We start from the raw sequence: 14,743 nt of genomic DNA, 5'->3' as shown, positions 1-14,743 counted from the left end.
TAAACTAATATATAATAGCATGTGCAAATATTTGATTTATTCATTGAGTGCTCGGGGTGCAACTTACTGTCCAGTACTCTCTCTCTCTCTCTCGAGTAAATAAATCGGTTGAGGGAGCAGGGACAACAGTTTAACACAATTTGTCCAAAAAATCCTGAAGATTGAAACGATGGCTCCAACATTTGTGGATTTTCAAGGTTTTCGATTGAAAGATAAATCATTCATAGTGAAGGAATTTGCAGTCTTACGCGATGGAAAAGTGTTTCACATTTTATTTTCACCACCGTTTCCATATACATGGTTAAATGAGGCGGAGATAAAGCAATCAAAGTAAGTATAATTGATTTTCCAAATATATATCTTTTTAAGTGATAAGTTTCTTGTTTTTCATTCGATCTAGCTGGTTATATTATAATCATCACGGTTTAAATTGTATGGATGGTTATTCGCCTTACTATAGATACAAAGAGGTTATAAGGAAATATGTGAGTTCAAATGAGGATGAAGAGATTTTCGTGAAGGGACTCGAAAAGAAGAATTGGCTTAGTAATATCTGCGATTTTGTTATAAGCGATATCGATGAATATGATTGGGGTGATTTTAGACTGAAAGATAGTAATAGCAATACACACCTACCTACATGTCTAAACCATAATATTATGTGTGCGTTGAGGAATGTTTAATAAAAGTGTAAATAGTTTGTACGTACCAAACTTCAAGAAACTAATGTCCAAGGGATATCGAAGAGGTATAATACCTAGCACCTAAAATAAAGTATGCGTAGCTCAGCCACAATAGTTTTGAAACATATATGATAATGAAAGAGAAATTAAATATGAAGCACCATAATTTTAATAAGTTCCTCCCACTATGGTCTGTAATTAAACTAACAATTAAGTAATACTTCATCTTCATTGTCATCTTCATTATCCAAAATAATTATCTCTTCATATAAAAACTCCACTTCATCCTCACTTTCCACAATTATCACTTCCATTTCTTCCTCATCGTCCTCCACAACTATCACTTCCATTTCTTCCTCATAGTCCTCCACTACTAGATTCATTTGACGTCCTTCGTCCCTTAAAACCTCCTCCTCTTCATCATCACCATCATAACCATTGTCATTATCATCACCACTCATTTCCTCAACTTCTTCAATATCATTTATTAAAAATCTAATTATGGCCCCTAAATCTGCTCCAACACCAATTTCGTTTAAAAAATTTGTTATATCACCATCGACTGTGGATTCTCGACGTAAACTATTATTATTATTATTATACAAATTACCGGTACACATGTTTAATTTAATGTAAAACAGATCAGAGGTAGAAGCAAACTTTAATGAGCAGTCTGGAACTACTCAGATTTTTATAACATCTCCAACACCCTTTCAACGACAGTGTTGAGGGTACTTATACGTGTCATTTGATGAAATTACACCCCAAGTTTAGATAAACAAACACATATCATCATCTTACTAAGCACTGAAATTAAAATCATCGTGAGAATGCATGTAATAAAGACTCAAGAGAGAATTACACCCCAAGTTTAGATAAACAAACACATATCATCATCTTACTAAGCATTGAAATTAAAATCATCCTGAAAATGCATGTAATAAAGATTCAAGAAATGCTTTATATATATTTATTAAAAAGTGCTTTATTTTTTTTCTAACCTTACATATCTAACAATATTCGTAAGCGGATTATAGTCTATAATTTTATCATGTATAATTAAACAATAGGCTGTAGTATTACTCGGAATATTTTTCCAACACTCGATTTCAATCTTAACATCGACCGTGCCGGTTTTCACTGACTCGTTCTGATGTGAACAATCAATTACAAAGAGCGGACCGTATTGCAAGAAGTTTAGGTAATCGAGCATTGATTTCGACAGTTTTTCTCCAGCATAATATGAGTGAAAAAACTTTATATACATATCATAGAGTACGGAGTAGCGAGATTTCGTGAAATCAGTATCGAGACGATCGTACGGATAAAATTCAGAATTTAAATAGACTTTAACATCACGTACATCGCAATCGCTAAATTTAAGTACATTCGAATATTGATCGTTCTTCTTATTTTTTCTAAAAGCCAGTATCACGTATCGAGGCTTCTCCAATTGTGTAGCTGCTTTAACAGCCCATGTATGTCGCTGTGTTTGAGGTAAAAGGGGATATTCGTAGAGCTCCTAGGAACGAAAAGCCATGGTGAGATTTTTATTCTGCTCGATAATGCGTATAAATTGTAGTTTGGTAAATTCATTTAAAGTTACGTGAGGCATTCTCCATTGCACTCGATGCAGTTCAATCCCAGAATCGGTAAACTGATTCGAAGAAAATATTGAATTTATATCATTACGCGCTCGTATCAGAACGAGCTCATGGCGTGCATTGATAACGACACGTTTGTAATCTTCGCAGAATCCCAACAGCATATGCAGGGGAACGCAAAAGCTGAAAGTGTCAGCAACATTTTCACGCTCTTGAGTGGCAACGAACCAGCCAGAATGACGTAGACTCATACTCTCTTCACTGCTTAAAGATACGAGATTCTTCATACTGGTAGTGATACCAACGTTTTTGCACCGATCAATCTCAATACCGTTCAATTCATAACGAATTTCATCGAACAGAAATGCCATGGAATTAGCGTCGAGCATAACTTTATCCGTCAAAGGTGTAGTAGCAGCACGAGTACCTTTAATCAGCTTCCCCTCTTTGTAGAGGTAACTACCACTGGGCAAAAGAATCAAATCTTGCTGTTGTATTGGGATACGAATTTCATCGCTATTTCCCAATGATGCATTCGCATACGGATTGTAAGCATGTATTTCCAATTTAGTGATGCGGTTGTCGTACGCAGGCTGTGCGGTAACGTTCAATGGATCCATGATTTCTTTTCTTCACAGTCAGACCCAATGAGTGTAAAAAAATTATATTTTTTCTTGTCAAAACTTTTTTGTCACCGATCACGTTTTTCCCTATTTCACTCTGAACTGATGTATTCAGCTCTGTTGCAGCTAATTGACTGATTGGTTCATCGAGTAATGTTGGTTTATAATCGTCGGTATTCTTATAAATCAACATCTTCTAATGTGTAATCGTATGGTGATTTCCTCCTTTCCAAAATTTACAGGACGATTGTCTTGATCGAGAATACGTAATGTGAGACGATCGATTACCCTTGCAATGACTGGCAAGTAAATGACGTTCTTCGGTGTTTCCGAGATTTTATAGCCTGGTGGAACGCTTGGGAAAAATTCGTGGATGACATGTCGTGGTCTACCGTTCGTATATGCACCAGCGGTAATATTACATTCGATACGTAGAATATTTACTTTTAAAATGTTCACAGGTTCGTCCGATTCAGCCCAAGTGTTTGGTAGGATTACGCGGTCCGACGAAAATCCTAGCAGAGAACCATTATTATTAATTTTTGTAAAATCAATAGAATATTTGCACATTATTTCACTTTTCAGTGTGTTATTATTGGCACGCAGAATAATAACATTATCATCATAAGGTAACTCCAACCGCATACGCAAGTATTCATTTATCGCACTCAACTCATAACAGCCTGTAGGTATGGTTATTAGTTTATTTTTACCAAAGTAAAAATTATTATTCGTCTCATCTACATTGGCGTTCGAGTAGAAACTTTGAAAATCTACGAGCCCCAGTTCATAGTGACCGTCGTCTAGATTGATCGGAGGGAAAAAATTTGATTCCAACACATGACCGTGTCCTGATAGCGTAAATGTTAAAGACATTTTGTCTGTTCTCTTAGAAATTTAACACACAACTGACCACAAATGCTCGTATCATACGACTGATATTGGTCATGATTGTAATAAATTGTACTAAGCGGACCGAAGTACTGAACAAGTTCAGTCGGTGGTTTCAGATTACCGAAAGAATCGAAATACTTTACAAGATTATTGCATTTAACGTAGGCAACCCAGTGAGTGCCTGGACCATTAGAATCATCAAGGTTAACGATTGCACATTCATTAGACCATGGACCGTTTCGTGGTAGACTTGTACGCATAAAGACTCCACGGAAATTTGGTATATCACGACATACGTGAGATAATTGAATATTACTTGTAGCACCAGATCTTGGTAGACCGTGTACAGTTACTTTTTTGTTCGCTTCTTTGACATTGATTTTTTTGCTACGCCTCCTCCGCTTCGTTTGTACGGTGCGAGATACAGCCCCCGTCCGTCTCTTGCAGTTGCTTCTATCACACGATTGTGACGCTGCATTTCTTCCAACTGTTTTTTCGCAGCTTTGGCATCGTTTACAGCTTTCGCTATACCTGATGCTCCACCTGCTAGTGCTCCCACCGCACCTAGCAGTGGGAGCAGAGGCAACAAGCCGCCTCGTTTTTTAGGCACTCGAATTTTACGTTTTTTTACAGCACTATTTCCAGTTTTTCTCACTGCTGCTTTCCTCACCATATCTGTTTGTAATCCTAAACCAAGTTTACGCTTTGCGTTCATAGACGCCCAGACAGCTGTTGCTGCAGCACGCTCACCCAAGGTTGCGTCACCAGCTGTGATACGTCTACGTGCACGTTTTGCGAGCACTTTATCAGCTTGATGACGCTGCGATAGGTCTTTGTATTGCGAATATGCGATATCGTGTTCCAGACAGGCTTCGTCCAGCTGGTTCACACCTCGATCACCGCGTGCTAATCGTTCTTGAAGTCGAGTTCCTGGTCCACAGTAATTGTATCCTGGTAAATGAAGCTCAATCGGTAGTTTGTTTATTGTTTTATTGAGAAATGATCCACATCCAACGCACGATATGTATAACAATCTTTTATCAACGGTGGTAGTCCATCCGCATGAGTAGTATTAGGTAGATTGAAATGTTGTAAACAATAGCGATATTTTTGAACCTCAGGATCTGCACGAATATGCTTGGGTAATTTATTCCAATATCTGTCAATACTGTGTGAAAAGTACTTTAAAAGTACAATTTTCGGTACGTATTTCAATTGATCACTGGTTAACTCCTCCAAACTTGTAACATCCAACACAAATGCAGGCATAATGAAAACTGATTCAATTCTCTGATTTCATGCCTATAAATAGCTCGTGCAATTAAGATTTAACCTCACAGTCGTTCGAGAATGCATTTCGTAAAGCAGCCATTAAGTATCAATATCTCTAATACCGATTATCACACTGCCACCGTTAGTGATATGAAACGTCATGGAACTTTGCTACCGTCAACTATACGCTGTATAGTTTGCGGACCCTCAAATTGTGGGAAAACAAACGTATTGCTAAGTCTTATTGAGAGTCCTCACGGTGTAAGATTTGACAACCTGTACGTTTACTCGAAATCGTTACAGCAACCGAAGTACCGTTACTTGGAACAGCTATTGACAGATATGGAGGAAATTGGTTATCATCAATTTTCAAATAATAGTGAGGTTATAAATATGACAGATGCATTACCTAATTCAATCTTTATATTTGATGATGTGGCAAGCGATAAGCAGGACAATATCAGAGACTACTTTTCAATGGGTCGGCACTCGAGCATCGATTGCTTCTATCTTTGTCAGACCTATGCCAAGATCCCAAAACATCTGATTCGTGACAATGCAAATATGATAATCATTTTTAAGCAGGATGGGACTAACTTGAAGCATGTTTACAAAGATCATGTAAACACTGATATGACATTTGAAAAATTTTGCGAATTGTGTTCAAAGTGTTGGCAGGAAGATTATGGATTTTTAGTAATTGATAAGGACAGTGGTATGCAAAATGGTCGATATCGGAAGGGATTCAATGAGTATGCAACCATCGAGTAGCATAAAGCATCATATCAGTGCTGGAAAGTGTTAGTTTAACGTAGTGCATTGAACAGTGTAAAGCTTTTAATTACACAAAACGGACCGGTTACATTATTAAGCAAACCAGTTATACAGATAAACGGGTCACTTGGATCGGTAAACCGGTCAGTCGAATCGTTAAAGAGGTCGGTTAACCGCTAAACCGATTAATTGAACCACTAAACTGGTTAGGTGAACCGTTGAACCAATCGATTGAACCGCTAAACAGGTCGGTTGAACCGCTGAACAGCTCGATTGAACCGCTAAACAGGTCGGTTGAACCGCTAAACAGCTCGATTGAACCGCTAAACAGGTCGGTTGAACCGCTAAACAGCTCGATTGAACCGCTGAACCGGTCGGTCGAACCGCTAAACCGGTCAATCGAACCGCTGAACAGCTCGATTGGACCGCTAAACAGGTCGGTTGAACCGCTAAACAGGTCAGTTGAACCGCTAAACAGATCGGTTGAACCGCTAAACCGGTCGGTCGAACCGCTAAACCGGTCAATCGAACCGCTAAACAGGTCGGTTGAACCGCTGAACCTGTCGGTCGAACTGCTAAACTAGTTGATTGAACAGCTTTAAAGATCGATTGAACTAGCACATTGACTGCTTAAACAATTAAAAGTTTATAAAAAAAAATGGATGAAAAGTCACTACTTAAGAAGATTGCTGAAACGAGTTAGGTGATTCGTGAAAAACATCGCGCACTGAAATCGGAAAGATCAATGGTGGAAAGTAGATTGAATGAAACTTTTAAACCAATAGTTGATCCACTGAAAAAACTAGTTATGCAAACAGATAATAGCAATGAACAATCTTATGACTTAAACATTGATCTAAATCATGACAAGAAGCGGAAACGTTATCATACTTCAACCCCCAATGAGTATATTATCAAGAAAAAAAAGAAATTGCATAACAATGATGGTACTCTTACAAATAAATCATTGATGATCTATGATGATAATGATGAAAAATCTACTTTTGATAAATCAATATTACCAATGAAATCAATGCCAGAATCTACATCATTACATTCAGAGCCTGGACAAGAATCTGCATCATTACATTCAGAGCCAGGACAAGAGTCTACATCATCATCACATTCAACATCAAGACAGGAAACCTTAGGATTGCTCAAAAAACAAATAAATCATTCCATAAATCGGAGATCATTTCCACCTATTGCACGTCATTATATGCATTTGCTCCTTTTCGGTAATAAAGATGAAATCGATCACGGTTTCGGAGTTACATTAGATGAAAGGAACCAATATGTGATGGGAAGATGTACATTTGATATTAGTCATGAAGGTGATATTTTAATTGATAAAAAGCGCTATATTGGTACGAGAGGGCTTTTTGAATTAATCTTCATGAAAGAGCCTGATAGAAAGCTCTACACCATTGATGACAAGATCATATATAAGCAAATCCTTGAACAAACTAAATCATATAAAAGAGCAAATGATAGTTACCAACAGGTTCAAGGGAATAAGGGTCCAAAGTATAAGAAAATTATTCAACCACTAATTTACAATAAAGTACCATCACAACGAGTGATAGCTGGTAGTGGATTTATGCGTGCTACTGATGAGTCTGTAAACTATATACATTGGAACGATCCTAATGAATTAGTTGATCGATTGCGACTTTTAATTGCATCAACCACCGCAGGTCATACAAACCACCATAATGAAATACAGTCAATAATAGAAGAGTTGCGTGAAGAGGATCTTATTCTATAAAAGGGTACAGTTTATAAACATTTTCTTCAGTTGCGTACCACACGTCAATATGTCAATTAACAAATTTGGTAGTGGTTTTAACATAAGGAAAGAATTTAATATTGGTACATTAAATGTGACTAAAAGAGCACTGGATTTGAATAATAAAAAAATAGTAAATTTGACTATTGATTCTGATAATAATACATGTGCTGTGAATATAAAGTTCTTGCAACACAGTTTAGCTAAATTGGAGGAGAAAATTGAAGAAAGAATAAATAAAAAAATACAGGAGATTGAGGCAAAACTTTTGCAAACAAACAGCAAGATTAATGATGGATCCAAAAAGTGAATGTTTAGGATGCATCATACATTTTATACTCATGATAATCGATTGCTTTCGAAAGAAAAAGAATCATGAGTGAAAAAAAGAAACAGAAATTATATGTGCCTGGGGGAAAGGTTGTAAAAAGCGAATCAGGGAAAATCGTGAGTGAAGAAAAGAAACAACTGGTGCAAGAGTTACATGTCCCTGCGAGAAGAAATTTTCCACGACGAAAAGTCATAATACGTGGTTTCGATGATCTCTGGCAGGCTGACCTTGTTGATATGCTTTATTATGTTGATACTGGTTATCACTATATTCTGACAGTGATTGATACCTTATCGAAGTATGGTTGGGCAGTAGCGCTTAAGACAAAAAGTGGTAAGGAAGTGACCACAGCTATGGGAAAAATTTTAAAGAGTGGAAGATGTCCCAAAAATTTGCAAACTGATAATGGTAAAGAATTTTACAACAACGAGTTTCAACTGCTCATGAAAAAACGTGGAATAAATCATTACTCCACGTACAGCACGTTAAAAGCGTCAATAGTCGAGCGTTGGAATCGAACCTTAAAAACCGAAATGTGGAAACGTTTTACACTGGACGGTAGTTACAAATGGTGAAATATACTGCAACAGCTGGTAGATGATTATAACGCGCGACGACATCGTACTATAGGAATGCGACCCGTTGACGTGAAACCTGAGCATGCTGAGCATCTGCTTGCTAATGTATATAGCAACATTAAGATCGTTGGACGTACCAAGTTCAAGGCTGGTGATTTCGTGCGAATCAGTAAATACAAAAATGCGTTTGCTAAAGGTTACACACCGAACTGGACTACTGAAATATTTCAAATTACAAAAGTGCAAAGGACAAATCCTGCCACGTATCTACTTAGAGATTCTCGTGGTACAGACATACATGGTGGATTTTATGAATATGAACTTTTAAAAACAGCTAATCCTGATGTATACTTGGTAGAGAAGATATTGCGTAAGAAAGGGAATAAGGTATTTGTAAAATGGTTAGGAATGGATAAAACGCATAATTCGTGGATAAATAAGAATAATGTTTTGTAATAATAATAATAATAATAATTTATGTAATATAATATAATACAATAAATACAGCTATTAAAATCTACTCTTTTAACCTATAATGTCCCCAAGGTAGAGTCGCTACAGAACCGGGTGTTATGTGACGTTTATCGTCATACGGACTGAGAGCAATTTTTCGCTGAGTAGTGGAAAACACCTTGTGCAATTTCGAACGAATTAAATTTTGGTTACGGGACTGTACGGTGAAATTATCCAAACAATCCTTGTAGTCGTCAAAAGTTATGTTTCTATCGATAACATAACCTTTGACCCCCTTAGCCTTTTTGGTAATTTTCGTACAGTCCTGCACCTTAAAGGTATACATTTTCACTCTCAGTCCAACGAACTCGGTCATGATCTTTCCAGTGTTCTCATCCTTCATTAGCCCAGGCACTTTTTTATTGACTCGAGGTAAGCCGTACCGATTATCAGGAGGGTAATCGCTGGTGTCGAATTTGACCAGATCACGTTTCATGACCGAGTAAACATCGTCACACTCGATACTGTACACTAGACTGTCCGTGTCGGTATACATCGCTTTACATTTACTGCCGAATGTAGGAAGCATATAATCGTAATGGAATTCATACAGACAGGTCTTTGAAATATCTAAAATGCTCATGCCTACGTACACGGGCTTATCAAACTTCGCGGATAATTTCGACAATTGAATAGCGACCAAATTCTCTTTAAATATCGCACGACTGTGAAAATTCGGTTTGGAAATCAACGCTTCCGCCCCGTATCTTCCCTCCCACTTGGTTACGAGCCTCACGTCAACTCTATTCCTAACATTTTCCATAGTCTTACCAAATACTGCATTGTTCATTAGCTTGAAGAGATTCTTCTCGAAATCGTTTTTCGAGGCTGTCCGCAAGCGTGTATTTAATTCGATATACGCCTTCAGCCAGGTGGACTGCCGGAACTTTAAACCGCGATAAATGCGTTTTAAGACGATACCGTTACGTATACACTGCTGTAGAGCACGGTAGTGTATCACATAACGCGTCTTATCGTCGACGGTTGCGAGCAGTTTCTCCTGGTGTGAACCTGGCGGCTTCTCACGCACCGGGCAGAATGGTAGATCGGAGTGTTTGTCGTGAAGCTCGCGTGGATATTCCAAGTTCACCTCCAAAATATAGCCTTCGGACGAATCCTCGGACACATTAAGGATGTCGAGATTGGCAGCGTCATCGATCCATTGGAAACCGTGGGTTGGCAACGGTTGACACATTGCCCATCCATATAGATTATTAACGTCGTAATACATCAAGTATTTCGACGGTTCCGCCGGATCGTAGTTTCGCATGTACCGATTGTTGGCCCTCTCATAGCGGTGGGAGCCCTGGCTGAAACCACCGCGTATACCGCGTTCAATAAAAAGCAACATGTCCACATCGGTGAAGAGTTCCAGACGGATTCCCGTATGCTTGAGCATCGCGTCCCAAGTGAAGCCTGGAAGCGTATAATAGTGAGCAGGATCTAAACTATAATTTTTCATGCAGCTATCGCGAAAACTCTCGAAAACATCGGCCAACAATAGGACATCGGTCTTTAAATAAAGATCGCTGTACTCCCCGAGTGTTGTCACAGAGAATTTGGTCCATACCTCTTTGGCATGATTATATGCTTCTTCCGTGATATCGCTATCGGACAGTCTATTGTAGAACAACTCTCGTGCAGGTAAAACCGTTTCTTCCAAGCGAGTAATGTTATCCACATAATCGTAAGGAAAAATACCTTTTCTCGTAAGCAGGCTGAACTGTTCAATACTTAATTCCGAAAATTGTGACTCTAAATTTTTCAGCTGAGATCTATTCAGATATGAACTCAATTTATCCAAACTGGATGCCATAAATTTGAACGAATCGATGAATCTTAGCTGTATATTATACTTTCGCAGATATTTACTAAATGAAGTGTATTTTTCCTTATTTACAGGCAGCAAATTTACCGATCCCTCAAGCGTATTCACGATCGCCTCAAAAATAAAATGTGAATCATAGCCGGATAAATTATGGAATATTACGGGAATAACATGCGAGTCTTTAAAGTTTAAGTTGCAATTATTATGAGCCGGTCCTCTATATCTACCAGTTAGGTGATCATGATCGCGAATACGCACTTGATTTGGAAGAAACGGTTTTCCACAAATGTGACAATTAGGTTCACTGTAGTGCCGCGAAATTTCAACATCACTAAGAGTATTCATCGGTATTACAGTCTTCAATTTTTCGCTGACGATGCGTGTAATGCTCTCGAGCTCGCATACGAACCATTCGATGCAATTAGCACCTCGATGTGAATTATAACATGAGAGTGACGCATTGCGAGCACTTTTTAAATAATACCCTACACTAAAAGGTACATGTTTCTGATAATCGTAACTATTTTTACTACTATTACTACTATTGTCAATTTTCTCTAGTAAACATTCAAAGTCTGCATAGACGACAAACGGCACTCTTTCACTGTTCTTCTGGTTCTTAAAAGATACCCAACAGTCTTCTGCATTCTTTGGCAGTATGACACGGATATTGTCATTAAGCAGCACACAATCCCTCTCATGAACCTGAAGTTTATCTGCCGTATGAAAATAGTGTAGACAGCTAAACAAAAAAATGAATATGATTTTATGTATACATATATTTGTACATCCATTACAAACCGTTCACAAATATGAATAGTATGTCCCCTTTTATTTGTCTGGTTGCTTATTAATCTAGAAAGATTTCGTATACATAGAAAGTGTGCATTTCCTTGGTCATCTGTGATAAGAAGGAGATTAACATGTCTCGATCGCTTCTTCTTCGTTAGCTGAAGAGGTGTGATGTTTATTTCAGTTTTGCTTTCATTTTCCTCCTCCTCCATTGTGAACACATTGACTGAAATGTCATTATCCGATTCAAATTTCGGGATCTGTTTCAGAGTGGTTGGAAAGGTTAAGCTTCCAACGTCTAAAACAGACCGATAATGCGGATAGGAGGATGTACGGTAGGTTTTGGCGGGTGGTTTTGCAGGAAAAAGCGCTACCGTCACAGCCCATGCAAAACATGCACTATCCTCATTATCAATGTTTATCACAGCTCTTTTATGTATTATACTGGGTGGTAATTTGACTCCACATCCAACACGCAGTGGATTATAATGATTTATATTGACTATCAAGTTCAATATTCTTTCCAAAGCCCATCCACTATCGCGTTCTTGAAACTCGCTCAAGTCATTCAATATTGTCTCTACAATATTTTGCCTATAACAATCGCTAAAATTATCAGTTTTATATAAAACATAATTTTTTGTACTAATGTTCTTATCATCACTAATATCCTTACTAATAAATTGTCCATTTAACACACAGTTTATTTTAACACAATTTACACTACAGAATACTTTATTTACACGGGTATGTACAATTACTTGTGCATTTAACAGAAAATCACGTGGTTCTATATAATTTGAGTTTATCACCATACCACTGCATATTCGGCTATTAAACGCTGATTCAAGCTCCTCCCAAATGAGTCCTTCCGCTGCATTGGAGCCAGAACCAAATTTAATGAAACTCTTATCCTTTGCCGATCGGAGGAGGAGGCATTTAATGCTCGCGATCTCGGCAAAGTGTTTCTGTCGCGTACCTACTGAAGCATTTCGATCAATGTTTCTTAATTCCTGAATATAATCACGACATTCGCGAACCCATGTAGAGTATTCATCCTCTGTTCTAATTGAGCTAAACTTTTTTCGAAGTTCGGTATACATTTTGTAAATGTATGACCACTGGAAGATCTCTGATAAGTTGCTTCGTGTCCAACAATAAATCGCTGGGTGAAACTATAATGAAACTTTTCACCCGCGATGAATCTTTTTATAATTCGTATGAAGATGAAATTTGATATACTTAGTCATCTATTTATGTGTATGTGTGAATGTTAAAATCGTTTGAAAATGGAAAAAAATCAGGTATCAGATATCCAATATGCTGATTCTTTATTTTAAACACGTGCCGTGAATCAGAACAATAAGAATACTGCAGGAGTTTGATACAATAATGCAAATTGAATTTTCAAGCTGATTTATTTATTCCTTCTTTTTCTCATACATAAATTTCATATAATAAACATTCCTCAACGCACACATAATATTATGGTTTAGACATGTAGGTAGGTGTGTATTGCTATTACTATCTTTCAGTCTAAAATCACCCCACTCATATTCATCGATATCACTTATAACAAAATCGCAGATATTACTAAGCCAATTCTTCTTTTCGAGTCCCTTCACGAAAATCTCTTCATCCTCATTTGAACTCACATATTTCCTTATAACCTCTTTGTATCTATAGTAAGGCGAATAACCATCCATCCAATTTAAACCATGATGATTATAATATAACCAGCTAGATGGAATGAAAAACAAGAAACTCATCATTTAAAAAGATATACATTTGGAAAATCAATTATACTTACTTTGATTGCTTTATCTCCGCCTCATTTAACCATGTATATGGAAACGGTGGTGAAAATAAAATGTGAAACACTTTTCCATCGCGTAAGACTGCAAATTCCTTCACTATGAATGATTTATCTTTCAATCGAAAACCTTGAAAATCCACAAATGTTGGAGCCATCGTTTCAATCTTCAGGATTTTTTGGACAAATTGTGTTAAACTGTTGTCCCTGCTCCCTCAACCGATTTATTTACTCGAGAGAGAGAGAGAGTACTGGACAGTAAGTTGCACCCCGAGCACTCAATGAATAAATCAAATATTTGCACATGCTAGTATATATTAGTTTAAAAATTGCTGAGCTATGGAAAAAAAGCAACACACTCAGCTACATTTAGGGTAAAGGGGGCTCAGTGGGGTCAGTAATATGCTGCAAAGATTCAAGGTTATGCGAGCGAAAAAATCAACGCAGGGGGAATCTCTTTTACCATCTAGGAAACTGCTTTTACCAACTGGGGCCTGAAGTCAGGGGAGTGGGGGTGTGACGTCAAAATGCTGCAAGTATCCTCCCGCACCCCCGCAACCCTCTCGCCTATACTTGCTTCAAGCTCACGTGGAGCCTCCGATTTCCCCCACCACCACCGCTTAGCACTTCTTGGCTCCCCCCACTACCTCGCAACCAGGCTCAGCCGAGTGGACAGGAGTGGGGGGGGGCTAGAATCGGCATAGTATGTCTACTTACGTTGCGTTCTGAATCACTATCTGAAGAATCTGATTCATATTCAGAAGATCTTACACGTTTCCGCGACATAATGTATGAAATTAATGATTTCGTTTATTTATCACTCATCCGTATGTACAAAAATACGAAAGAAGAGAACAAAAAAAGACGAATATTCATGAATACATGAGACCAAAAATTACGCTTATCTGCCGAAATGAAATGGAAATAAAGGATGAAATTTTTGTCGGAATCTATAAGTCTTTGAAAAAAGAATGAAAATAAGTTAGAATCATTCGAGCAATATTGTAAAATTTTTTCCGAGTTTTCGTAGACAGAACGTTTTTTTACCAATAGGTTTTTAGAACATAGCGGCCGAAACGAATTTTTATTTTTTCAACTTTATCAATTTTTTTCTCGAAATCTATGGACTTTAGACAAAAATTCATAAGAACAAAAATGTCTTAGAAGCACTCGAGAAACATCCTAAAATTTTTTCAGAATTTTTGGAGAACTTTTTGAAAATTCCATTTCACAAGTTTCCCGGAAAATC

At 37.6% G+C, this 14,743-nt stretch overlaps 2 protein-coding genes across 5 annotated transcripts in view; both read right to left on the bottom strand.

Annotated features, from left to right (window-relative positions):
• SIDL (SIDL trafficking protein particle complex subunit 10) overlaps window positions 1–14,743 on the bottom strand; it is a 437,479-nt gene that overhangs the window by 67,307 nt on the left and 355,429 nt on the right. The gene's annotated exons all lie outside the window — the stretch shown is intronic.
• On the bottom strand, window positions 9,066–9,704 carry LOC136774422 (uncharacterized). Its single transcript, XM_066728706.1, has one exon. It carries the CDS (start codon window positions 9,642–9,644, stop codon window positions 9,066–9,068), a length of 579 nt encoding a protein of 192 aa, XP_066584803.1. The 5' UTR covers window positions 9,645–9,704.

This window comes from Prorops nasuta, unplaced genomic scaffold, assembly GCF_024137725.1.
Source record: "Prorops nasuta isolate Cenicafe-Biocafe unplaced genomic scaffold, Cenicafe_Pnas_1.2 PNAS00001, whole genome shotgun sequence".
NCBI classification, from domain to species: Eukaryota; Metazoa; Arthropoda; class Insecta; order Hymenoptera; family Bethylidae; genus Prorops; species Prorops nasuta.
Note: the sequence above shows the minus strand (reverse complement) of the source record. Positions and strands in the feature narration are given on the sequence as shown.

What these genes read in the sequence shown, in the direction of transcription:
- LOC136774422 (XM_066728706.1), bottom strand. Translation starts at nt 9,644, where the DNA reads ATGAGCATTTTAGATATTTCAAAGACCTGTCTGTATGAATTCCATTAC.